The sequence below is a fragment of the Vulpes lagopus genome, chromosome 7 (genome assembly GCF_018345385.1).
Source record: "Vulpes lagopus strain Blue_001 chromosome 7, ASM1834538v1, whole genome shotgun sequence".
In the NCBI taxonomy this organism is placed as follows: domain Eukaryota; kingdom Metazoa; phylum Chordata; class Mammalia; order Carnivora; family Canidae; genus Vulpes; species Vulpes lagopus.
The window spans coordinates 476,809-501,914 of record NC_054830.1 but is presented as its reverse complement, the minus strand read 5'-3'; the positions used below and the strand labels follow the sequence as shown (position 1 = coordinate 501,914).

The window sequence follows — 25,106 nt, the reverse complement described above, 5'->3', positions numbered from 1 at the left end:
GGGCCTCAAGACGGGACCGGTGACCCCTCTGCGCGCACCGCCTGGCCAAATGACAGCACACAGAACACCCCCGGGGGCTGCGAGCTTGCTCCGTGCTCCTGCCGCTCAGTCTTGTTTTCGTAAATTCTCCAGTGAGCTTACACACACGTCGTATGTATACGTGCACACGTGTGTGCAGGAACACCCCGCTTTAAAATAGGTTCACGATCTGCATACTGGCGTGGACCGTGCCTCCCGCACCCCGTGCTGCAGTCCGTTAGCTCAGTGCCTTCAGCGTCTGCGGGCAGTTACGCAGACACCCCACAGAGTTCCTCCTCTGGGGGGACAGCGACAGCCAGGATGCCGGCCTGCTCCCAGCCCGCCCCTCGTGCTCAGAGACCCCGTTTCTCTGCTCACTGTGTGCGTGTCTGCGTCGCTGTGCTCCCTAAGGTCTTCATAAAGGCGTCACCGTCAGCCGTGCACCAGCAGTGCTGGGGGGGCCTCCTGCCTGTTCCCCCCCCTCTCCCCAACAGCCTCTAGGCACCTTGCTGAGGTCCCCCTGGGGCATCAGGCCAGGGCCTCTGGGGCTCCCCGCCTTCCAGAACAGTCCTTAACCCCTCCCGCACCAGATCGTGTTTGACGAGTGCCACAAAGCCAAGAACGCCAGCTCCACGAAGATGGGCAAGGCCGTCCTGGACCTGCAGAACAAGCTGCCCCTGGCCAGGGTGGTCTACGCCAGCGCCACAGGTGGGCACACAGGTGGGGGGTGCTGTATCCAGCCCTCGAGTCCTTCCTGGGCCTGTGTCCAGGGCCCTGACCTTGGTGGGCCAGAGGAGCTGACCACAGCGCCCCAACCCAGGTGCCTCTGAGCCCCGGAACATGATCTACATGAGCCGCCTGGGCATCTGGGGCGACGGCACGCCCTTCCGAACCTTTGAGGAGTTTTTGCACGCCATCGAGAAGAGGTGGGTGCCCTTCCCTGCCCGAGACGGGCTGGTGGGGACCATCAGGGCCCTGCTTCTCACGCACTGGGGCCTGATGTCGGCTGTGCTTGCTCCACCTCCCGGCCTGAACTTGTCCAGCAACCAGAGGGACCTTAAACGTCCGATCTCACCCTCTGCCCGGTGCTTCCCATCACTCTGGGGGACGGAGCCCCTCCTGGGCGCCTGCCCCTCCTCGGCCCAAGCTGACCAGGGGGCCTTTGCATGTGCACCCTCCACTGTCTGTGTCCTTGGCCCTTCCTCACCCGCAGCTGTGCCTTTCCCCCCCATCACCAAGTCACTCTGTTGATCAGTGGGACCCAGCACGTGGTCGGGTGGCCCTGTCTCTGTCCACAGGGGTGTGGGTGCCATGGAGATCGTGGCTATGGACATGAAGGTCAGCGGCATGTACATTGCTCGTCAGCTCAGCTTCTCCGGCGTCACCTTCCGCATCGAGGAGATCCCACTGGCCCCGGCCTTCGAGCGTGTCTACAACCGCGCGGCGCTGCTGGTACGTAGAGTGGCGGGAGCCTCTGCGTGGACACGTGTGTATGCTTCCCATCAGAACTGTGCCCCTGTCACCTTCGGAATCCGTCATCAGAGGGCCCCTGACGGGATTTGTCGGGCCCGCCTGCCTGGTATTTGGTTGGAGGCCAGCGCCTCAATGGCGTGGGCAGCTCCTCCGGGACTGGAGTGATGTGGGCGTGTAACCGGGCCCCCACCAACCCTCCCGCCACATCAGGAGCCCGTGTTCCCGGGGCTCATGGCAGTTTCCCACATCCACGTCTCTGCGTGTGGCGTGGCCACCTCTTCTTTGCGTGCGGGTGGGCTCCCTCGTTCTCACGGGCAGAGTTCACCTGCGGCGGGGCCAGCCCTGAGCATCCGCCCTGACGGTGTGCTAGAGGATGTTCTCAGCTCGAACCACAGTAGGGCCATCTCCTCACGCCCCAGTGGGTCCTTCTCTGCGGGGCGTCCAGCCCTGGGCCTACCTGCCCGATGCCAGGAGCGTCCCCGCTGGACGCCCAAGTCTGGGGGGTCCTGAGGGCCCCGTCCGCTCCCCTGTGCGGCCTGAGTGTGCCGTTTCCCCGCAGCCTTGCCAGCATTGCACATCTTAGTTTGTTGACGCTTCCTACGGTTAGGTATCGGTGGTCTTCTGCTCAGCCGGGTGGGGGCCGGCGGGCCTGGGTAGGAGCCGGGTAGCCGCTGGGCAGCAGCAGGCTCAGCTGGGCATGTCCTTGCAGTGGGCCGAGGCCCTGGGCGTGTTCCAGCAGGCAGCCGACTGGATCGGCCTGGAGTCTCGCAAGTCCCTGTGGGGCCAGTTCTGGTCGGCCCACCAGCGTTTCTTCAAGTATCTCTGCGTTGCCGCCAAAGTGCACCGGCTGGTGGAGCTGGCCCGGGAGGAGCTGGCCCGGGACAAGGTGAGCTGGTAGCCGCAGCGCCTGGACCTGCAGGGCTGCCTGGACACTCTGCCCCCGTCCTCTCAAGAGCCAGGCAGGGGCTCAGGGCTTTGTGGTTACGCCACGACCCCCGTGTCTGCGTGTTGCTGGGCTGAGCCTGTGAGGACAGCGTGTGGCACCAGTGATGCCGAGGCCCAGAAGGCTCTGGTCCTGCCTGACCAGCTCCCCTGAAGCGCGTGACGGGCACGGCCTTGCCGCCAGTCCTCCATGTCCAGACAGGAGGAGCTGGGCAGGAGCCAGGGCAGAAAATAGGAAGAGGGTCCAGGAGGGCTGAGGCCAGCTGTCTGCTGCCGTGTGGAGTTCTAGGGTGGGTCTGGGTATGGGGGGCCTGGCAGCCAGCAGGACAGACAGGGTGCAAAGAGAGAAACTGAGGCCAACTCTGGGGCTGGGCTTGGAGCCTGGGGGTCCCAGAGCCCAGCTCACCCCCACTCCATCCCCACCCCCCCAAGTGTGTGGTCATCGGGCTGCAGTCCACGGGTGAGGCTCGGACCCGGGAGGTGCTGGACGAGAAGGATGGGCAGCTTGACTGCTTTGTCTCTGCTGCTGAGTGAGTGATGCCCGCCGTCCACAGGGCAGGTGGTACAGTCAGTCCTGGGACAATCCCCCCACGTCCCCCCATGTGACAGCCGGTGCCTGGTGACCCCAGCCATGGGAGCCCAGGGGTGCCTCTGCTCAGACACCAGCCCAGCCCCCAGAGTCTCCAGTTTTAAAACCAGAAAGACTAGCCACGGGTGACCCCAGGGCTCAGAGGGTGCTGGCAGAGGGACCCGGGTTTCAGGACGAGGCTCCCAGGTGCCCACTCCCCGCACCCCCCACCACTGCCTCCCCACCGCTGCCTGCCCTCCCTGAACCCCGGGCCTCCAGCTGGGCAGCATGACCCTCTTTGTAGCGGGAGTAAATTCTGCCTCTTGCTTTCAGGGGCGTCTTTCTGTCGCTAATTCAGAAGCACTTTCCTTCAACCAAAAGAAAGCGAGAGAGAGGAGCAGGCAGTAAGAGAAAACGTAAGTGCCCCCGCCACGGCCGGCAGCCTCTGACCCCTGACCCCACCAGCCTGGCTGGTGGCCCTTCCAGGTTTCCCTGTCGGCCCGGCTCTGGCCCGAGGCATCCGCCCCTCTCTGCTGCTTGCTGCACAGCCTGCGGGGGGTTCTGGCCCTCAGCCGACCTGCCTGCTGACACCCACCCACCCCCCGTGCAGGGGTGATGGTGCAGAGGCCACCCGGCACAGCGTCCCAGGAGAGAGCCCCGGGCGGCTAGCAGCCCCCAGGCACTGCCCACCAGGGAGTCCCGGATGCCAGCAGGGCCCCAAACCTCCCCTCAGCTGCCAAGTTAGCAAAAAACAGGATGGTGCACTTAGCTCGCCCTCAGGCAGCAATGCCCCTGTGCCTCCAGCATCACTCTCAGATGGCGGGGGTGAGGGTGCAGGGTTCAGATTCTGGTACCTGGGGCCGTGATGGGGCTCACGAAGAGCATCCCTGGACGAGGTGGTTACCCTCCTTCCGGTGGACGCTGAGCATCAGCTCACCATGGGAAGTGAGGCTCAGGGCCAGCAACTCCCCTGAGCTCACACAGCCAGACCTGGGAGACATAGTCCCCCCTCCTCTCCCACAACGGGGCCTCTGGGGCATCCTGGACTATGGGAGTGCACGTAAGGTGCCTGGACCACCATCTTCTTGGGACCTGGACACATCCTCTGCCCACCAGCCCAGCCTGCCTTGTGAGGTCAGGGTGGCCTCCCGGGTACCACCCCAGGATACAACGTAGCGTCAGGAAATTAGATGAGGATGTTAAAACTGCCCCTTTACACCATGCCCGGGCCAACGGCAGGCCCCAGGAGAGCAGCCCAAAGCCGGACAGGACTGGAGGCTCGGGCCCCTAGTGTTGTAGCACGTGTGCCTGGCCCCGGCTGCCCCCCTCCCCGCATGGGGTGTCACCGGGAGCTGGGCCCTCCAGGAGGGAGGAGCAGGCCGGGCCTCCGTGAGCCTGGCTGTTTGTGTGCAGGGCGGCCACGGGGCCGCGGGGCCAAGGCACCCAGGCTGGCGTGCGAGGCGGCGGGCGTGATCCGCATCAGTGACGACAGCAGCACAGAGTCAGATGCCGGCCTGGACAGTGACTTCCACTCCTCCCCCGAGTCCGTGCTGGACGACGACGTGCTCATCTTGGACGCCGTGGGGCTGCCGGCCGATGACCGCGGTGAGGCCCGCAGCCCGGCATTTGGCACTTTGCAGACGGGGGGAGACGGGCTCGGGGAGCTGGCAGGGCCGTCCCCAGAGGCAGCGGGTTCACGCCAGCAGTCCGGGCTGAGGGACACCCTCCCGTGCGCCAGCCGTCCACTGCTGTGCGTGCTACCCCTGACCCTCTGGCCCTGCAGGGCCCCTGTGCCCCCTGCAGCGGGACCCACATGGCCCCGGCATCCTGGAGCGTGTGGAGCGGTTAAAGCAGGACCTGCTGGCCAAGGTGCGGATGCTGGGCCGGGAGCTGCCCGTCAACACTCTGGATGAGCTCATCGACCAGCTTGGGGGCCCTGAGCGGGTAGCTGAGGTGAGCTCCTTGGGGCCCCCACCTGGGTCAGGCTCTGAGGCCCCCTGGTGGCCACCCCAAGTCCCCACCCAGCACGGTGAGGCGGGGTTCAGGCCCGGAAGCCCCAAGGTCCAGCCTCCATTGCCCAGCCCACCAGGCCCAGGTGGCTGCTGGGGACTCTCCTCCTTTGACCACTGACGCCTGGTCCCCTGCTCCCCGGCCCAGCTCTGCACCCACCGTCCCCACACACCCTCATGTGCCCCAGCCTGCCTCCCACCTACACGACTGTACCCCTTCCTGGGATGTGTCCCCTCGTGTCCCCTCCCTGCCTCCCACCTACACGACTGTACCCCTTCCTGGGATGTGTCCCCTCATGTCCCACCCTGCCTCCCACCTACACGACTGTACCCCTTCCTGGGGTGTCCTGTGGTGGCCAGCCAGGTCTGTTCTGCCCCAGGCAGCCGTTTTACAATAACAGACTTAGGATGGAGTGAAAGTCTTGCTGTCGGGCCGCAGGCAGCTGGGGTCCCAGGGCAGAGGCCGTGTCCTGGCTCAGGCTCCGCAGCCCGCCCCTTCCCTGCACACACACTCAGGAGCCTGGGGGCACAGGTGCGCAGGCAGGGAGTCAGGCCTGCACGACCAGCCCCCGTGTGGCCTCAGCAGCTGACTGTCGTTCCCCTCCCCCCACCCAGATGACCGGCAGGAAGGGCCGTGTGGTGTCCAGGCCCGACGGGACAGTGGCCTTCGAGTCTCGGGCGGAGCAAGGGCTCTCCATTGACCACGTGAACCTCAGGGAGAAGGAGCGCTTCATGAGTGGGGAGAAGGTGGGGGCCGTGGAGGTGGGGCTGGGGGGCCGGGAACCTGTGAACAGGTGCTCCTGCCAGTGTTGGGGGGAGCCTGTGAGGACCCCGTGGGACCAGGGAGGTGCAGGGTTCCTGAGGGGTTGACCCCAGGATCACAGACCCTTGCAGCCCCTCCTGGGTGTGTGTGCATCACGCACGGGCGTGTATGTGCCTGCGGGTATGCGTGAGTGTAAGGGCATGTGTGCACGTGTGCCTGAGCGGGGCCCCTGCAGTGTCCCTGGCCGTCCCACCTTCGGTCACTGGCACCGGTGCTGTCATTGCTCAGTGGCTTCTCTGAGGCCTTCCCTTGAAACCCAGCGTGGGATGAGGGTGTGGGCAGGGCCGGCCGCTCCACTCCACCCAGGGTGGGCCGGGGGCAGCCGGAGCGGCCGGGACTCCACTCACCACCCACGTGGGCTCCCCCACGGACACACGTGTCAGCCTTCCGTATGGGTTGCCCTAAACGAGCCCTGGTGACCCAGCGAGGCGGGCAGGGCACAGAGGAGCGGGCAGGCTGCCGACTGTCCCGTCCTCATCCCCGTAGCTCGTAGCCATCATCTCCGAGGCCTCCAGCTCCGGCATCTCCCTCCAAGCTGACCGCCGCGTCCAGAACCAGCGGCGCCGGGTCCACATGACACTCGAGCTGCCCTGGAGCGCTGACCGTGCCATCCAGCAGTTCGGTGAGCCCCACCCTAGGACGCCCTATCCCAGGCCACCCCGCCCGCTGCCACCGGTGGTCCCTGAGAGCCCTGCTCTGCTTCCAGGCCGGACCCACAGGTCCAACCAGGTCTCTGCGCCGGAGTACGTCTTCCTCATCTCGGAGCTGGCGGGGGAGCGCAGGTTTGCCTCCATCGTTGCCAAGCGGCTGGAGAGCCTGGTGAGTGGGCGGGCGGGGCTGCAGCCGGACACTGGGAGGGGCGTGGGCAGCTCATGACGGCCTTCCCCGTCCCGGGCAGGGGGCTCTGACCCATGGGGACCGGCGCGCCACTGAGTCCCGTGACCTGAGCAAGTACAACTTTGAGAACAAGGTACCTGGAGAGGGGCGGGGGCAGGAGAGGGGGGTGGCCTGGGCCCAGGCCCCCCTGACCTCCCTCGTCTGTCCACTCAGTACGGTGCCCGGGCCCTTGGCTGCATCCTCACCACCATCCTGAACCAGACCGAGAACAAGGTGCCGCTACCCCAGGGCTACCCTGGTGGAGATGCCGCCTTCTTCCGAGGTGAGCGGGGGTGAGGGAGAGGCCCTGAGCTGTTCGGGGCCCTGGGAAGGGTGCACTGGATTTGTGTGCAGAGACTCCTGCCACGCACACTTACCAGGGGGCGGGCTGGGGAGGGGCCGGCAGGGAGCAGACATGCGAGGCCCTGCCTTCCACAGACATGAAGCAGGGCCTGCTGTCAGTTGGCATCGGTGGACGCGAGTCCAGGACGGGCTGTCTGGATGTGGAGAAGGGTGAGTGCTGGGCGCAGCCTTGCGGTGGGGAGGCCCCCGGGGCACCGTGGCGGCCCCTGACACAGCCTGAGCGCCGCCCCCTCGCCCACCAGACTGCTCCATCACCAAGTTCCTGAACCGCATCCTGGGGCTAGAAGTGCACAAGCAGAACGCCCTGTTCCAGTACTTCTCTGACACCTTCGATCACCTCATCGAGATGGACAAAAAGGAGGGCAAATACGACATGGGCATCCTGGGTGAGGGCAGCTTCCCCGGGGGGCTCAGCTCAGGGTCCCCAGGCAGGGTCCTGTCGGTGACAAAGGGATTTCCAGAGCAGGAACGGCCCCCACTTTACGGTGCCTGCCCCAGTGCCACCCTCCCAGCAGATGGGGAGAGCGAGGCCGGCCCTGGGCAGTCCCCACCCCCAGAAGCCACTGGCAGGGCCCAAGGTACAGGATCGGGGGCATCATGGAGACCTCAGGAGAGGGGGTGCTGCTGCAGCAGAGTGCTGTCCTGTGGTGGGGGTACCACATGGCCCCGTTCTCGGGTGTCCCCCAAGGCCTGGAAAGTTCATTTAGATGCACTGCATGTACTGGCATGCTTGGCCTGCTGGTGCTGAGCCTGCCACGCTGGCTGTCATTGTCCCGAAGGAACCTGACGGCCCGTGGCCCACAAGCCAGGCCCCCACCAGAACAGCAGGGGCCATGGGGCTACAAACCCACCAGAAAGGGGCCAGAATCAGTATTTTCAGCTTTGGGGGCCAGTCTCTGAGTGTTCAACTTGGCACTGGTAGTGAAAGCACAGACTATAGGAAAAGGAACGCTCTTGTGCCAGTAAAGCTTTATTCATAACTCAGTGGCAGTGTGGTCTGCTGACTCTTACGTAACCACCATCCCACAACAGCCGCGCAGAGAGGGGGCACTGTTGTCTGTAGTCACACCTACTGTGAGTGTCCAGCAGGTGCTGGGCGGGGGCGACCCCAGGCCACCCTGGGAGGGGCCGCTTCCTATCCAGGCTGCTGGGTAGGGTCGGGGCCAGGCCAATGCTGGGGAAAGCCGCCACTGTGCTCCCTGGTGGGTATCTCTGGGTGGACTTGAGCACTTGGGGCCCCCTACAGCCCAGAGCCCGGAGCCTGCTGAGCCACACACGGCCTCAGGGCATGCTGAGACCCATGGAGCCAGGACCTGCCCTGGGGGATCCCCGGGCAGGAGGGTCTCACCCCTGCTTGTCCTCCCCACAGACCTGGCTCCAGGCATTGATGAGATCTATGAGGAGAGCCAGCAGGTTTTCCTGGCTCCCGGGCACCCGCAGGACGGGCAAGTGGTCTTCTACAAGGTGAGCAGACACTGGCCCGCCCAGCATGGCAGGCCTGGCCCCACCCCCGGGGCCCCTGGCCCTGCTCTAAGCGCCCATGCTCTCGCAGATCAGTGTGGACCGCGGCCTGAAGTGGGACGAGGCTTACGCCAGGTCGCTGGAGCTGACGGGCACCGACGATGGCTTCTATCTCTCCTACAAGGTGGGTGGCCGTGAGGCCCCAACAGGTCCCCAGGGGCAAGACCCCAGCCACAGGGAGCATGGCAGGCAAGGGGCGGCAGCCCGTACCTCCCGGCCTCATGCGCACCCCTGCCCAGGTTCGGGGCAACAAGCTGAGCTGCCTCCTGGCCGAGCAGAACCACGGCAAGCACTTCACCGTGTATAAGCCTAACGTGGGTCGGCAGAGCCAGCTGGAGACGTTCGACAGCCTGCGCCGGAAGTTCCGCCGGGTACGAGTGGGGCCCGTGGCCGGGGCCAGGGTGCAGGGCACCTATTCCTCCAGTGTCCTGGGGTGGGGCCTCGGTGGGCGCTCCCCCGGCTGCCAGGAGCAGGAGGAGCAGGCCTGGGCCGCTCTGCATGGGGAAGCGTGGACGGTCTGCCCGTCCAGGTGGCTCACGTAGCTGCGTGTCCCCAGGTGACGGCGGAGGAGGCCAGGGAGCATTGGGAAAACAGCTACACCTTCTCGCTGACGCACTGCAGCCACACGGCATGGTGAGGGTGGGGGCGGGGTGGGATGGTGGGGGGGGACCGCCCGGCCCCTCCTCTCCACTGACCAGTACTGGCCGGCTGGAGGGGGCGTGTCCCTGTCAGCACCTTCCCCGGGAGGGGCGGTGGGGGCCGTTACCGGAGTGAGCCCCGCCTGGCCTCCGCAGGAACCGCCACTGCCGGCTGGTGCAGGAGGGCAAGGACTGCACGCAGGGCCTGCGGCTGCGGCACCACTACATGCTGTGCGGGGCCCTGCTGCGCGTGTGGGGCCGCATCGCCGCCGTCATGGCCGACGTCACCAGCAGCAGCTACCTGCAGATCGTGCGCCTCAAGACCAAGGACAAGAAGAAGCAAGTCGGTGAGCGGGGGGGCACGCCGCGGGGGGGGGGCGCGGGCGCCCGCGGAGGCCCTGACCCGCCGGCCGCCCCCAGGCATCAAGATCCCCGAGGCCTGCGTGCGCCGCGTGCTGCAGGAGCTGCAGCTCATGGACGCCGACGTGAAGCGCAAGAACGCGCGCGGCCGAGGCTTCCCCGCGCCGCCGCCCGCCCTGCGCCCGCTCGCGCTGCCCTGCGGCCCCGGGGAGGTCCTGGACCTCACCTACAGCCCGCCCGCGCAGGCCTTCCCGCCGCCCTTCGCCTTCCCGCCCCCGGACCCCGCGCCCGCCCCCCGCGGCCCGCCGCTGGGCGCCCCCGACGCCGCCGCCGACCCCGCCGCCCTGGCGCACCAGGGCCGCGACATCAACTTCAAGGAGGTGTTGGAGGACATGCTGCGCTCCCTCAACGCGGGGCCGCCCCCCGGGCCCCCCGGGCCCCCCGGGCCGGGCGCAGGGGCGGTGGGGGTGCCCGGCGGGGGCGGGGGCCCCGAGCGGCAGAGCGTCATCCAGTTCGGCCCCCCCTTCCCCAACTCCTAGGCCGGGCGCGACCCACCGGCGTCCGAGAGGAAGCTCGGTTTCTGCAATAGCACCGCGTCCGCGGGGACTCGGTCTTCTCCCCTCCCCACGTGGGTGGCGCAGGGCCCTGGCGCCCGAGCTGACCACGGGGAGGGGCTGCGGTGCCCTCCTGCAGCTCCGGAGGCCTCCACTGCAGTGCCTTCCCGCCCTCCCGGCCCTCCGGGGCAGTGCAGGTCCCACTCAGGATGACTCGGGGTCTAGACTCGGGGTCTAGGCTCGGGCAGGGCCTGAGGGTGGGGGGCCTCAACCTCCCTGTGCCTGTCTTCTCCTCCCCCCCAGGCCTAGGCAGGGGCTCCCCACCCCACCTCACCCCACCCACCCTTACGGGGCCTGGTCCCACCCGAACCCCTGAAATCCACAAAACTGGGTGGCCCCAAGAGCTGGAAACTCAGGAAACCCCAGGTGCTCAGGGCCCTGCCTTCTCTGGGGGGCTCCATGGGACAGACCCTCCCCCCATTAATATATGCAATTCTTCCCCACTCTTTGCTCCCTAAATTATTGCCCGGCCACCTCTCCCAGGCCCCAGAATCTGACGTGGAGCTGGCGGTGTGGACGGGCCCCTTGGTTTCTATGTGTATTTATAATGAATTCAAGTGTACATATGTAAAGAAATCTTTTTTAAATATATGTGCCTTTTCACTACTTCCCAGGTTGTCTGCTTCTCCAGCCTGCAGAGACCGTGAGGACGGGGAGGGGGCCCTGCATGTGTCCTCCAGGAGCATTTAGCAGATGCCCACAGCGACCTCACGCAGGGGAGGTCGAGGTGGCTGTCGCCTGTAGAGGGCACCGAGGGTGGGTGGGACCAGCCCACTCCTCTCGCTGACCCAGGTGAGGACAGGGCCAGGCTGGAGGAGACAGTCCCTGCCCCGAGGGGCCACTGTCTACTGTCCTGCCACCAGTGCAGTAGGCCAGCGGTCTCTGAGCTGTGCCAGGCCTCATGGGGGTGCTCTGAGACCAGTCCGTCCCTCTCTGCTGGGCACAGCTGTGGCCTCCGCTTTGGTTTTTTCCAAGGTGCGTCAGAGAGCTTTGGTGCGGGCAGCTGGGGTAGCCTGGGAGCAGGAGGGCCCAAGAGCCGGGCCCTTCCTGGAAGCCACGGGAAGCATACCTGGGTCTGGCCTGTCACCAGCTAGAATGTGGACAAGTGAGGAGCCAGGAGACCCCAAGAGAGCAGCTTAGGGTGGCTGGGCTTGCTCTTAACCTGCTTGTTCCAGTCCTCCAGCCCCGTTTCTCAGCTACTGACCTTTACTGCCGATAATAGAAATTGGCGTTTGGTTGGGAGGGGCAGGCTCAGCCACCCTCCAGCCATGCTGTCCCCCACCCCCTAACCAGGAGGGCTCTGGAGCTGCAGGCAGGAAGGCTTGGGCCCCCCGCCCAAGGGTGGACACGTGTCCATCCAAAGGATCCTCCTGGGGCAGGGGGTGCGGGGGCTGTAAGTAACACTCCCCTCCCTCTGCCAGATGAGGCAGGGGCAGGCCTGGGTGCCAGCGCTCAGTGTTCAACAATGAGGCCAGTCTTCGGAGTAGCCCTGCCCAGCGTGGCTCTGTGCCCAGACCAGCCTGGCCTGCTGCTCAGCCCCAGGTGCCTGGCTCCCCCAGGGACAGAGCCACCAGGCCCAGGCCCCCTGACCTCCCCTCTGGGCTCTGGACAGCGGTCTCTGGGCAGCTTAACACCCTGGGCCAGGAGGAACAGCCAGTAATTCCTATTACCTCCCCCAGGTCAGCTCTGCAGGCTCAAGGGGTGGGGCTGCTAAGATTAGCATCGGGGCCCCAGGGCGCGCAGGAGAGTCTGGGCCCACAGCACCTGCCCCCGCCCCGCCCCCGCCCCACCCCAGGGAGGCAGCAGCACAAGGCCAATTTGTATGTTTTATTCCCACAAGATAACCAGGGGTGGGGGGGGCGCCAAGCCTCGAGCCGGGCAAAGGAACCTTCCTCCGGCAGGGGGTGCACGCCGGGTTCTCGGGTCTGCCCCACCAGCAGGCTGGTTTTTAGACAGACCGTCATGGGTGCCGGGTGGAAGGCTCCGAGGGGCAGGGGCCGTGGGGAGGCGCATACTTGTGGAGCTAGAGGTAGCAGGGCAAGTCCTTCTCTATTACCTGGGGGGGAAAGGGGGGTCAGGGGTGGCCTCTTCCCTCGGCCCCCACCCCCAGCGGGCTTGCAGGAAGGGCACCTACCAGGGGCTCTTCCATGGGACCATACCGCTTCACCACACAGCCGTTCTTGTCAATGAGGAACTGCCCAGAGAGGGACCGTGTCAAAATGGGGAAGCCACGGGAGGGTGTGGGGGGGAAGCCACAGGGGTGGCAGAGGGGGGAAGCCACGAGAGGGGGATAAGCCACGGGAGGGTGGGAGGGAAGCCACGGGGGCAGGGGGGAGGTTGGGGTGGGGGACTGGGCCAGGGCTGGAGCACCTTGGGGCAGGGCCCAGGGGCAGGGGCAGGGGCAGGCCCTGGACGCAGTGCTGGCCTGTCCCAGCTCTTACCTTGGTGAAGTTCCACTTGATGGCACTACAAAAGACACGTGAAGTCAGACGAGTCGCCCCAACCGCCTGCGCCCCCCTCCCCTCGCCTGGCCTCCCACTCACTTTCCCAGGATGCCCCTCCCCTTGGGCTGGATTTTCATCCACTTCCACAGCGGGTGAGCGTCGTCTCCGTTCACGCAGATCTTGCTGTACATATCGAACTTGACGTTATAGCCAGCGGCGAACTCTTTGATCTCCGCATTGCTCCCTGGCTCCTGTGGCCGGCGGGTGCGGGGTGAGCGAGAAGCCGCACCCCCCCTCGCCCCCGGCCCCCCGCCCGCGCACAGCCACGCACCTGCCTCCCGAACTGGTTGCAGGGGAAGGCCAGGATGCGTAAACCGGACTCAGCATATCGGGCGTGCAGGTCGACAAGCTGAGTATAGTTTACGTCCGTCTTGCCTCATTGCGAGGCCACGTTGGTGACGATGCACACGAAGCCCCTGGAGGTGAGGGGGGCAGTCAGGCCAGGTCGGGGCCCCCGCTGCCCTGCCTGGCCCCCCGGGCAGAGGCACCCACCGGTACTTGTCCAGGTTCACCACGCGACCATCGATGTCCTTGGCCGAGAACTCGTGCATAGACTGAGCACAGCGCCAGTCGTCCCGCGCCGCGCACTGCAAGGCAAGGAGCCCGCGGCTGCCACCTGGCCCCTCGCCCGGCCCGGCCCCCGCCCCCCCGCCCCCGGAGGAGGAAGGGCTCCCAGGCGGGGCCGGGCCGGGAAAACCGAGTCCCCGGGGCGTCAACACAGTGACGGCCGCTCCTCCTCGAGCGCGCACGCCCCTTGCCCCGCAGCGCACGTCGGACCCGAGACCCCGAGGCGCAGAGGAGCCGCGGCCCCGCGGGGCCGGGGGCGGGGGGCGGGGGGCGCACCGGGTCCGGGCACTCCGCGCCGCAGCCCTGCCAGGTCGCGGGCTCCGCCTCCCTCGGGGTCTCGAGACCCGGCTCCGCCCGCCGGGGGCGCGCCCTCTTGCGCCCGCAGGCCCCAGCCTTCCGCCGCCGGGGAACTCGGCGCCGCCGCCTGCCCGGCAACCGGCGCCGCTGCCCGCGGCGGCCCGAGGACCCGGCGGCCGCGCGGCCCATGCCCGCCCGCGTCCGGCCGCGCCTGTGCCCACCGCGGGCCGCGCGGCGGGAGGGGACGCAGGGCCGGTAGCCAGGGCGCCCGTCTGTGACGCCTCCGCGCGGGCCCGGGGCGCGCAGGGGGGAGGGGCGGGAGCGCCGCCCGCCGGGTGCCCCCACCCCTCGCCGCGCCCGGCCGCCCGCCCCCCGCGGCCACCGCGCCACGACCCCGCGCGGCCCGCAGGCGCCCAACGGGGCCCCCGCCCGACCCCCGCGGCCCCGCGGCCCCGGGGCCCGCCCAACGGCCGCTGGCCCGCCGCGGCGCCGCGCTCACCATGGTGCTGGCCAGGCCGGGCGCGGCCAGGGTCCCGCACAGCAGCGCCGGCTTCAGCAGGCGGCACAGGCGGCGGAGGCTCATCGCGGCGGCGGGGGCGCCGGAGGCAGCGGCTCCTCCCCTCGCTGAGCCGACCAATGGACGCGCGCCGGCGGGCCTCGCCTCCCCGCCCTAGGCCACGCCCACCGGCGCCCTCATTGGTCCGACGCGCGGAGGGGCGGACGCGTGGTGACGCCGGCCAATGGGAGGCCGGCATGAGGGTTGGGCGGGGCGGGGCTGGGCCCGGGGGCGGTGCCACGGCTGTGGGCGACTGCGCATGCTCGGCGGCGGGCGGGCTGCGGGAGGTCGCGGGCCGCGCGTTGGGGCGGGGGGGGCGGTTGCCCGGGTCGTTGCCCGCAGCGCCACCGGCGGCCCGAGGTCCCGCTGCAAACCCGCGGCGGGGCCTCGAACTCGCAGGGAAGTCGCCCCCGCTCTTTGAGCACTGGAGGGTTTTCTTCTAAAAGTGCATAAAATCAAAGGGGGTCCGGGCCCGCTCACTCGCGGCTGCAGCGTGGCCCGCGGGCGCAGCGACGGCCGGGGCCCAGGTCGGCCCTGGGGCGTGAGCCGGGGCCCCGCAGCGGCGGACGGTTAGCGGGCCCGGCGGCCGCGAGGACGCGCAGGTGCGCGCCGTGCAGGGCCCGAGGGAGCTGCGCGGCCCGGGTGGCGTCGCGTGCGCCGGCGCGGGGGGGCTCGGCCTGCGCGCTCCCGACTTGTTCCCCGCGGGCTCCGGCCTTCGGTGCGGGAGAGAGCCCCGCCCGCCCCGGGGACCGAGCCAGGATTCCGCCGCGGGCCCAGCCGCCCCGCCCTGCCGGGCCCGCACTTCGACCTCCGGTCCGGAGGCTGCCGCGAGCTCGCGGCGCTGCGACCCGCGTCCTGCCCGCGTCCGCCCGTCCCGGGAGCGAGGCTGCAGGGCCCCGGGGGCAGGACGCCCCGCGCTCGGCTCGCTTGGGGGAGCGTTAGGGCCCCCCCGCCCGTGGAGCAGGCCCGTGCGAGTGCACACGGGGTAGAGGCAGCGGGGCGGAGAGGGCACCCCCGGGCCGCCTTGCTCCACTCCGGGTTGCACAACCGTCCTCACGGGGCCTCCTCCCTCCAGCCCAGGCCAAGTTCTCAGCGTCACCCCTCGGACAGGGCCCCCACGGTCTCGGCCGGGCCGCCTCCTCTCCCTGGAGGCCCCATGCCCCCATCCCCGCCCCCCCCCCCCCCCCCGACCCTGCGCTTGGCGGGGGAGCCTGCCCGGCTGGGGAACGCTGCGGTTTCCAAGGTTGCTGCAGTCGTGACCTCTGTGCAAAGCTGGCCCCGACGTGGTGGTTTCAGGGGGGCCGGGAAAACAGCCCGGGCCGTGCCCTTGTGGGCCCCCGCCCAGTCCTGAGGCCCGAGCTGCTGAGCCCCAGGCTGTGGCAGGGGTCTGCGCTTTGGCCGGTGAGACTGCGTTTTGCAGGGGCAGCGGAGTGCAGGGGAAGTCTCAGGGCTCCAGGAAGGCTTCCCGGTGGCGGCCCGTGTGTCCCCAGTGAGGAGGCTGAGCTGTCCACCGGCTATAGGCGTTTTCAAAGTGGAGAGAAACAATCTGCCTAACATAAAATTTGCTATTTATCCATCTTAAAGGGTACAGTGGTTTTTTTTGTTGTTGTTGTAGTATATTTAAAACGTCGAGGCGCCTGGGTGGCTCAGTCGGTTCAGTGTCCCAACCCTTGATCTCAGTTTAGGTCTTGATCTCAGGGTCATGAGTTCAAACCCTGTATTGGGCTCCCCAGGGTGGAGTCTATCTTAAAAAACTAAATAAAAATAAAATAAAATGTACAACCATCACCTCTAAGTAATTCCAGAACTTTCCAGAAGCCTCCCCTATTAGCCATCACACCATCCTCCTCTCCAAGCTCCTCACGACCACAAGCCCCCTTCATGTCCATGGATGAGCCTGTTCTGGGTGTTTCACACATGTGGAATCACACACTTCGTGGCCTTTGGTGTCTGGTTCGCTCCTTGAGGGAGTGTGTTTAGGATCCTTCCCCAGGACAGCATATGTCAGTGCTTCACTCCTGTTTGCCACCAAGTAAGTTCCCGTGTGCGGACGGACACACTGTGTCTCTCTGTTCCTACATTGATGGGTGTTTGGTGGTTTCCACCTTTCGCCTTGTGATGCTGTACAAGTTTCTGTGTGGGCACATGTTTTCATTGCTCCTTGGTATGCCCCTAGGAGTGGAGTCACTGGGTCAAATGGTGAGTCATGCTTAACTGTTGGAGGAGCGGCCAGACTCTTTCCACAGCTTCTGCTCTGTTTTACATCCTCACCCACGAGTGTACGGACGGTGGCGGGATTTCTGGGCCTCGGGCCCTGCCATGTGGTACAGCGTGGTGAGGGGTGCGAGGGAGCAGGTCGCCACTCTGTGTCTCTGTGTCCTGGTGCTGAGGGCACAGTCACTGGACTCGAGTCACTGGAATTGTGCTCAGGCCTTGCCAGCCTCTCTGGGGTCCTCAGGCCCACTTGCTCCCCTGAGCCCTGTCTCCTCTCTTCCCGTCTAACAGCAGGTCTACCTACTGTCCACACCCCCATTGCTGTATCTACTTGGCAACCATACCTGACCCTCTCGGGGAACCATCCAGGCCAACCCTTCTTGGGCCCAGCCTCCCCCACCCGGCCCCAGGTTCCAGCAATCCCACCCACTCTCCTTGCTCAGATTTGCTCCTCATTCCAGCTGCTTCTCCCATCCTAAAGTCTGCTCCTAGCCCCCTCCCTGTCCTTTGGCCCCCTCTCCCCTTGGCGTCATGGCCACGTCTCCAACTCCTTTCTTCCCATAAATCCCACCCGGGCCAGGCGCCCTCGTGACCCGCCCTCCTCAGGGTAACCAACAGTGTCTGCTTGGCTAAAGCCCGCCGAGTCTTCAGGTCTGCTCAGACTCGCTGTTTGGTGGCTTTGGTGATCGCTGTCTCCCTCCTCCTCCTCCTCCTCCTCCAGACACGTTCTTCACCCTGTTCCAGAGCACCTGGCACCTCCTGCGCCCTTTCTTCTACCCAAGGAGCACTCCTGTAACACTGCTGGCACCGGGTGCTGCCGTCGTTAGCCAAGTCCCCCGTGAAGTGGGTGCTGTGCTTGTCCCTGTTCTGTAAGGCAGGGGGAAAGGAGGCCCTTAGGCACGAGGTTGAGTCATGGGCCTCGGTTCACACAGCAGGATTGGCCGCTGCTTCGGGGTCTGTGCCCTCCCCTCCTCTCGGCCTCTGAATCTTGGCAAGGGTTCGGGGCTGTTTGGTGACCTCATCCAGGCTCCAGTCTCCAATGACTCCCACGTGCCTGTCTCTACTTGGACCTTGCCCTGGATTCCGGACCCATACCCCGCTGTCTCCTCCACATTTCTCCTCAGGTCGACAGGAACCTCTTCATTCTTTCTCTTGGTTTTAATTTTAACTTACTTTTAAAGTAATCTCCACACCCAGTGTGGGGCTGGGACTCACGTGCCATCAACAGCCAGCCACGTGCTCCTGGAGTGACTCTCTTTTTTTCTTCTTTAAAAAAATATTATGTATTTTGTCTTTAAAGATTTTATTTATTTATTCCTCACACACACACACACACACACACAGGGAGGCAGAGGTAGGAGCAGGCTCCACACAGGAAGCCCAACGTGGGACTCGATCCAGGGTCTCCAGGACTACGCCCTGGGCCCATGTCAGTGCTAAACTACTGAGCCACCCGGGCTGCCTTTCTTAAGATTTTATTTCAGATTATTTATTTCAGAGAGACACTGCATGACCGAGTGGGGGGAGGTGCAGAGAGAGAGGGAGGGAGAATCCTAAGCAGACTCCTGAGTGGGGAGCCCGACTCGGCTTGGGGCTCAATCCCTGCCCCTGAGACCATGACTCCAGCCAAAATCAAGAGTCAGAAGCCGAGGGGCACCTGGGTGGCTCCATGGTGGGGCGGCTGCCTTCGGCCCAGGGTGTGACCCTGTGGTCCCGGGATCGAGTCTAGCATCGGGGTCCCCGCAGGGAGCCGGCTTCTCCCTCTGCCTGTGTCTCTGCCTCTCTCTCTCCGTGTCTCTCAGGAATAAGTAAAATGTTTTTTAAATGCCTACGAGCCTCATTTCCCCTTCTGTACAATGGAAATGGAGTGTCCCGGCTTCAGAGGGTGAGCTGAAGCCCTAAAGGGACGGCCGTGCTTGCAAGGGGCTTGGCACCGCTCCTGGGCGCGGCGAGTGTGTGCACCGTCCTGCCCGCTGCGCCCACCGGCCCCTGCCTGCAGCCCCAGCCCCGTCGGCGCGCCCCAGTGGAGGCCGGCAGGAACCTCCTGCTCGGGGATGCGTCCCCAGACACGGCGAAGGAAACGGGCCAAGTCCCCTCCGTCCCAGGGAGACGGAGCATAGAAACCGTGAACACAACAAACAATGACATTAGAAGGTGACAGCGTGATGGAAGACGTAGATGGGAGGTTTTTGGTTTCAAACAGGGGACTCGGGACGCCCAGGTGGCTCAGTGGTTGAGCACCTGCCTTCGGCCCAGGGTGTGATTCTGGAGACCCGGGATCGAGTCCCACGTCGGGCTCCCTGCGTGGAGCCTGCTTCTCCCTCTGCCCGTGTCTCTGCCTCTCTGTGTCTCTCAGAATAAATAAATAAAATCTTTAAAAAGAAAAAAAAAAACAATCAAGGTACTCAGGGAAGGCAGAGAGCGAGAGAGGTGGCAGCAAGAGGTCAAAGGAGAGGGAGCAGCTGTAGGAATGTCAGAAGAAGGGCGTATCCGCCAGAGGGTACAATGTGTGCAAAGGCCCTGGGGCTGCACTTTGCCTGCTGCGTTGGCTGCAGGAGGCCTGGGGGGGGGAGGGGAGGGGAGGTCAGAGGCTGTCATGGGGCAAACCTGGGGCAAACCTGGGAGGCCTCGTTGATTGCCTTCAAAAGCCCGGGTTTTCCTTTGCTGTTGCTGCATTTCAGCTGAGAGATGGGGGAGGGGGAGAGGAGGGAGAGGGCCACCTGGCCACAGATGGGGGCTCACGTCGGCGCCTGCAGTTCTGAAGGTGGAGGGTTTGCAGTCGGACAGGATGGACAGGATGTGGAGAAGAGGCAGGAAGGAGGAGCGGAGCTGCCGGCCCAGGGCGGACAGACCAGGGAGAAACGGGTGTAGACGGCAGATAAGAAACTGGCTGCGGAGGAGGTGCCTGGGGGGCTCCGCTGCTTAGACTTCTTCTTTTTTTAATTCTCGAGAGACAGAGAGAGAGAGAGGCAGAGACACAGGCAGAGGGAGAAGCAGGCTCCACGCAGGGAGCCCGACGTGGGACTCCAGGTCTCCAGGGTCACGCCCTGGGCTGCAGGCGGTGCTAAACCGCTGAGCCACCCGGGCTGCCTTTTTTTTTTTTTTTTTTTTTTTAAGACTATTTACTCCTGAGAAACGCTGGGGGAGAGGCAGGCTCCTGCGGGACCCGATGCGAGACTCGAGCCGACGATGCGGGGATCACACCCCGAGCGGACGCTCAGCCACGGAGCCACCCGGGCGACCCGAGGCTGCTGCGCAGTAAGGCGGCGGCGACGCCCAGCAGCGGGATGCATACCTGGAGGGGGGCCTGACGACGAGCCCCGCCGCCCCAGGGAGGCGAGCCGAAGGCTGACCCCACCCTGGCCTCAGTTTCCCCGCCCACACCTCCCCTCCGCCCTTCCGCATTCCAAACTCCCCACCCACACGCGCATCGCGCGGAAACCACAACTCCCGACAGGCCCCGCGGCCGAAACCCCGCGAGAACTTCCGAGGCGAGAGTGGGCGGTCCCGTTCGCTCGGCTCTGGCTCCGCCCACCGCCGCTCGCAGAAGGCCCGGGCTGCCCTCGGCGCTGCCGCCCGCGAAGGTCTCTGGAGTCCGGCGTTCGCTGTGGGCAGCCCCGCGCCGGGCGGCCGGGGGGCTTGGCCAGGGCTCGGCGCAGGCGCAGTCAGCGCGGGTCCCCGCCGCGGGCTCAGGCGTGTGGGTTGCGAGCGGCGGCCGCCATGGACGACGAGGAGGAGACGTACCGGCTGTGGAAGATCCGCAAGACCATCATGCAGGTGAGCCCGCGCGGTCAGGGCGGCGGCGGGCGCAGCTCGGAGTTCGGCGGGTGCGTCCCGGCCTCTGCGGCCCCTTCCTGTCCGGTCCCCACGCGCTCGGCGGCGCCGGGGCCGCGGCCCTGTCCGTCCTCCGCGGTGACGTCATCCGCCCGCGCCCCTCCCGCCCTGCCCTCTGTGCCCGGGGGTCACCCGGCTGGTTCTCCCTGCAGCTGTGCCACGACCGCGGCTACCTGGTGACGCAGGATGAGCTGGACCAGACGCTGGAGGAGTTCAAGGCCCAGTTTGGGGACAAGCCGAGCGAGGGGCGGCCCCGGCGCACGGACCTCACGGTGCTGGTGGCCCACAACGACGACCCCACCGACCAGATGTTTGTCTTCTTTCCAGGTGAGGGTCGCGTGGGCCCTGGGTGGCTGCGTGACACCTAGTAGTCCGCAGCCCTAGTGTAGCCATCCAGGGGCGGCCGTGGCAGCTGCGTGAGCCGGTGTCTACACCCGCCCTCCCGGTGCCCAGCCTGCTGCAGACGGTGCCACGGGGAGCTGATCGGAGTCCTGGGTTCTGGTCCCCGCTGACTGTTCAGTGCAGCTGGATTGTCACAGGCCTCCCGGGGGCCCCAGCCCCCTGCCCAGAAGCAGGGGCGTCGGAAACCTTTGCAGGAGGGACTCCCCTGGTGCTCGTGCAAACAGCGAGCGTCCCCGTGTGTGGGTCGGCCTGTGGCAGGGCCCTCCCTGGAGTGGGCCCGGGGCGCCCGTGTGCTCCAGTGGGCCACAGGACGGGACTGAGCGGCCGTGCTGGTCCACCTGGACCCCCGCGACTGGGCGCCGCAGACCGGGCGGCTTCAGCAGCAGCCTGACCTCTTCCAGGGCTGCAGACAGGACGTCTGAGACCAGGGTGTGCACAGGGCTGGGTCCCCCCGAGGCCTCTCCCTGGCGAGCAGGCGGCCGTCTTCTCCATGAGCTCCCGAGATCGTCCCTCTGTGTGTCTGTGCTGTCGTGTCTGACTGAGGCCCACCCTGACGATCTGGTGTAACCCCTTCTTTAAAGATCTCAGCTCCAAGTACGGTTGCACCCGAGGTCCCGGGGGTTAGGATTGTAACACAGGGGATTCCGGGGGACACAGCTCAGTCCCTGACGCTGCCTGTCAGGTGAGCAAGGGTCCGAGGGGAGTGCTGTGACGGGGCAGATGTGCTGCACCGCACGCACATGTCCTGGCAGCAGGCACCCAGCTGCTCACCTTCCACCAGGCTCAGAGGGTCCAGCAGGTCTTGGCCCCTGTACTGTGGTGAGCGTGAGGGTTCCCACCCTGGCCATGCAGGGAGGGGGTTTGGTCCCTCAGGTCAGCTGCTTCATCTGAGGATATCCAGACATCGGACCACGTAGGTCCCCAGATTCAGTTTCCAGGGAGGCATCCATTAAGTGGGTAGATGCAGGATACCCCTCAGCTCCATGGTGGATGGGGGGGAGGACTGGCACCCTGGTAGGTTCCCTGGGGCCCTAGAAAGGGGGGGCTGGTCCAGAGAGGCACTGCTACACCTTGGCAAGGTCGAGCTGGAGCCCGTGCGCCCAGCAGGGTGGAAGTGAACGAGCAGGTGAGTGAGCAGGGCCTATGGGGCAGGAGGGGCTCTTGCAGTGTAGACCTCCGTGTGTTCTGTCCCCAGAGGAGCCTAAAGTGGGAATCAAGACCATCAAGGTGTATTGCCAGCGGATGCAGGAGGAGAACATCACCCGGGCCCTCATTGTGGTGCAGCAGGGCATGACCCCCTCCGCCAAGCAGGTGGGCACGCTGCTCGTGTTGGCCACACGTCCTCAAGGGCCCCAGGATCTGGGGATCTGAGAAGGAGCGGCTCTCCCGTGTGGGGAGAAGCCAGAGCCGGGAGGTGCCCTGCATGGGTGCCAGCATTCCAGTGAGTGAACAGGTCCGAGGAGGGGCTGCTGTTTGGGACGGAGGGCCAGCTCTGTGCGCTCGTCCCTGCAGGGTCCTCTACGTCACACCAGCACAGGAACAACTGCAGGAGCATTTTGTTAGGTGTCACAGTTTGTGTCGGGTGGTCTCTTCCTCCCAGAGGAGCCTCACTGACTTGACACGTGGGAACCCTCTTTGGCTCCCACCTGCCCTCAGCCCCTGGGAGAGATGGGGTGGCGGCATCTTGGCCCTTGGCTGTGCGTGAGGGTCAGCCTCTCTTCCAGTCCCTGGTTGACATGGCCCCCAAGTACATCCTGGAGCAGTTTCTGCAGCAGGAGCTACTCATCAACATCACGGAACACGAGGTGAGGACCTTAGTGGGGGTCTGCGGGAGGGGAGGCTGGACGGCTGGTGAGGTGGCACCTGCCCGAGCATGGGGAGGGCCTGGGGATGCACCAGGTGCCGCTGCTCCTCCTTTGTGGGGAGGAGGAAGCAGAGCCGGAGTCTCAGTGAGGCCCTGGGCACTTGCCAGGCGTGCAGTCAGGCAGCTGGGGGGCAGGGGGTGGGGTCTGTCCAGGGGCCCCTGCACTCCCCAGGTTATACCCCCAGGCGCCTACAGGCCATAGCCCCTTCCCCCCAGGCGTGGAGTCAGGAGCAGGGTGGGGTGGCAGCTGGGACCCTTGGGTGGATGGTTCACTCCAAGGAAACAGCCTGTGGCTCTCTGCTCCCCTTTCCCGTGTGGGGGCACCGTGGGGCCTGTCACACCCACAGACTCAGTTTCCCCTCTCGACAGCTGGTCCCAGAGCACGTCGTCATGACCAAGGAAGAGGTGACAGAGCTGCTGGCCCGATAGTATCCTTCATCCCATCCCCTGGGACCCCATTCCCCCGCCCCCAGGCTCTGCCCCCCCCCCCCCCCCCCCAGTTTTTTCCCTGACTGAGCGTCTCAGCAAACTCCGAGAGAACCAGCTGCCCAGGATCCAGGCAGGAGACCCTGTGGCACGCTACTTTGGGATAAAGCGAGGGCAGGTGAGAAGGTCCACCCCGGCTCCCATAGAGCCGCGGCCCTCAGTCCTGTGGGCTCCTTGCCCGGGCCCCGCTGTGAGCCCCTACTCCAGCCACCCCCCACACATTCGCAGGTGGTAAAGATCATCCGGCCCAGTGAGACCGCGGGCAGGTACATCACCTACCGGCTGGTGCAGTAGCGGCTGGCTCAGGTGAGCTGCGTCCTGTGGCCGCGGGGGTGCAGGAGGGCCTGTGTCTGTCCTGGCAGTGAGCCTTTTCTTCCTGTTCCCCTCAGTCTGTCACCTTCCGGGAGGCGCAGAAGTGGCCCCACTTCGCACTCGGCTGGTTTCGGCTCGCAGCACAGACGTGACGCCTGGTTGTGCCGCTCCCGCCCGCCCGGCAGCCCAGAGACCAATGGGGGCTGTGGCCACCGTCCCCATGCTGCACGCCGGGTGGCTGGCCTGCCCTGTGGGAGCCACGGCCCTCAGGAACCTCACTGCTGCTTCTGGGTGCTGAGCCCTTGCTGGACCTGGCACGAGCTGCCTCCGGGGGACGGACGGGAGGCCACAGGGAGGCCCGCAGGCGGCCAGTGACAGCGGTCCTGGGTCAGGTTTCTGGCTGCCCGGCACTGTGCTGTCACCGTGCCCCGTGGGTGGCCCTGAGGCCTCTGTCTGTGAGCACACCCCCCGCAGCAGGGAGCCAGTCGCTATTTGATGTTGGGAGTTTTTAAAAATTAAAGGTGTTTGAGTAAACAAAGCGGCCTGTGTGAAGAAACTAGCCTTGCCGTGAGTGGCCTCACTCTAGGCGCTCGACCCTGGGCCGCCCCCTCGTTCCGTGGCACCTGCTCTCTGCGACGGTGGCTGCGTTTCGTCTCGTGCCTGGGAGGCCTCGGGGTGGGGGGGCACGTGAGGCGGCGGCGCTGCCAGGCTTGCCCGCGGCTCTCCTGGCCCCGTTCCCGCATCAGCGTTTGGGGTCGGGTTACCCGGTTTCCCGGATTGTGTCTGATTTCAGAGGGAAGCCTTCCTGGTCCCGGGTCGGGGTTCACGTGCGTGTTGCCGATTAGCTGAGCTGCGACTGGCGAGCCGCGCGGCGCACCACCTGTGGCTCTTCAGCACCGCCTGTTCTAGGGCTCTAGGGATCGTCATCTCCCCAGCAGCAACCCTGGCCCCATCAGCAGCCTCCCCCCAGCCCCTCTGCTCCTCCCCAGCCCCCTCCCCGTGCGTGGACGAGCCCATCCTGCACGTGTCACACGTGTGGACTCCCACCCCACGCGGCCTCCTGTGTCTGGTTCCTTCCCTGAGCGTCGGGGACTCAGGGTCCGTCCCCAGGGCAGCGTGTAGGGGGAGCCTTGCTCCTGCTTGGGGCCGGGACGTGCCCATCTGGGGGACGCCCTGTAGCTCCAGCTGTGGGTGCACACGCTTGCGTACCCGTTTACCCTCCAGTGGACACTGGGCTCGTCCAGTCGCCAGCAGTCGTGGATAACGTTGCCGTGGGTGTTCACAGGCAAGTTCTGTGTGGAGGTGTGTGTTTATTTTTTTCCGGGGTGTATCTAGCTGTAGAATTGCGGGGTTGCACGGAAGCTGGTTGCCCGCTGGTGGAGAAACCACCGGCTGTTGGCCGTGACGGCAGCCGTGCGTCTTGTTCCCTCACCCTGGCTGCGCTCGCTGCCGGCCTCGGGCGAGCTGCAGCCTCCCTGTCCTTGTGACTCTTCCCTGGTGACTAACAGCGTGAGCAGCGCTCATGTGCTCAGAGGCCACTGGCTTGTCATCTGGAGAAAGGTCTGCTCGGAGCCCTCGCGAGGCGTGTAGTCGGGCCGCCGGCTCCGTCCCCCCGGCACGTGTCCACACGTAGGCGTGCAGGCCCCTTATCACGTGACACTTGGCGGAAGTGTGCTACACGTTTTAGATTTTTTATGTATCTGTTCGTAAGTTTGCTGTGTTGACACTTTGCCTTCAAGTCTGGGGCTGACTCCTGGGCCTGTGTGAGCCGCTGCACGTCGCTCTCAGGCAGACACAGATCCCGATACTCTCTTGAGCAGCCTGCGGGTCGTCCTGGGTCAGTGCGCGGGGAGGGGGCTGCTTCA

At 65.9% G+C, this 25,106-nt stretch overlaps 3 protein-coding genes across 10 annotated transcripts in view; 2 read left to right on the top strand and 1 right to left on the bottom strand.

Annotated features, from left to right (window-relative positions):
- Window positions 1–10,811, top strand: part of SBNO2 (strawberry notch homolog 2) — a 46,007-nt gene extending 35,196 nt beyond the window's left edge. For 6 of the 7 annotated variants that reach the window (XM_041761116.1, XM_041761117.1, XM_041761114.1 and 3 more), the window contains 21 exons: window positions 609–726; window positions 839–944; window positions 1,317–1,470; window positions 2,201–2,377; window positions 2,866–2,963; window positions 3,335–3,417; window positions 4,415–4,606; window positions 4,785–4,954; window positions 5,626–5,757; window positions 6,320–6,455; window positions 6,540–6,652; window positions 6,732–6,803; window positions 6,884–6,992; window positions 7,148–7,222; window positions 7,315–7,458; window positions 8,442–8,536; window positions 8,625–8,717; window positions 8,833–8,964; window positions 9,150–9,226; window positions 9,388–9,578; window positions 9,652–10,811. In XM_041761116.1, the coding sequence (XP_041617050.1) occupies window positions 609–726; window positions 839–944; window positions 1,317–1,470; window positions 2,201–2,377; window positions 2,866–2,963; window positions 3,335–3,417; window positions 4,415–4,606; window positions 4,785–4,954; window positions 5,626–5,757; window positions 6,320–6,455; window positions 6,540–6,652; window positions 6,732–6,803; window positions 6,884–6,992; window positions 7,148–7,222; window positions 7,315–7,458; window positions 8,442–8,536; window positions 8,625–8,717; window positions 8,833–8,964; window positions 9,150–9,226; window positions 9,388–9,578; window positions 9,652–10,130 (2,946 nt within the window). In that variant the 3' untranslated portion in view covers window positions 10,131–10,811. The remainder of the gene's footprint in view (window positions 1–608; window positions 727–838; window positions 945–1,316; window positions 1,471–2,200; window positions 2,378–2,865; window positions 2,964–3,334; window positions 3,418–4,414; window positions 4,607–4,784; window positions 4,955–5,625; window positions 5,758–6,319; window positions 6,456–6,539; window positions 6,653–6,731; window positions 6,804–6,883; window positions 6,993–7,147; window positions 7,223–7,314; window positions 7,459–8,441; window positions 8,537–8,624; window positions 8,718–8,832; window positions 8,965–9,149; window positions 9,227–9,387; window positions 9,579–9,651) is intronic. The other variant, XM_041761120.1, reaches the window with a different exon arrangement.
- Window positions 10,812–12,017: 1,206 nt separating this feature from the next.
- Window positions 12,018–14,217, bottom strand: GPX4 (glutathione peroxidase 4). Of its 2 annotated transcripts, none has more exons than XM_041761122.1 (7): window positions 14,073–14,217; window positions 13,202–13,296; window positions 12,981–13,125; window positions 12,749–12,900; window positions 12,647–12,671; window positions 12,340–12,399; window positions 12,018–12,261 (listed from the first exon to the last, which is right to left on the bottom strand). In XM_041761122.1, the coding sequence occupies exons 1-7, from the start codon at window positions 14,154–14,156 to the stop codon at window positions 12,229–12,231; spliced, it is 594 nt and encodes a 197-aa protein (XP_041617056.1). In that variant the 5' UTR covers window positions 14,157–14,217; the 3' UTR covers window positions 12,018–12,228. The 2 variants fall into 2 exon arrangements, with proteins under 2 accessions (XP_041617056.1, XP_041617055.1); XM_041761121.1 differs by lacking the exon at window positions 14,073–14,217 and adding an exon at window positions 13,553–13,777.
- Window positions 14,218–19,857: 5,640 nt separating this feature from the next.
- On the top strand, window positions 19,858–23,779 carry POLR2E (RNA polymerase II, I and III subunit E). The gene is made up of 8 exons (XM_041764545.1): window positions 19,858–20,120; window positions 20,330–20,504; window positions 21,775–21,890; window positions 22,304–22,384; window positions 22,813–22,871; window positions 22,969–23,047; window positions 23,158–23,235; window positions 23,319–23,779. Exons 1-7 carry the CDS (start codon window positions 20,064–20,066, stop codon window positions 23,221–23,223), a joined length of 633 nt encoding a protein of 210 aa, XP_041620479.1. The 5' UTR covers window positions 19,858–20,063; the 3' UTR covers window positions 23,224–23,235; window positions 23,319–23,779.
- Window positions 23,780–25,106: the final 1,327 nt, after the last annotated feature.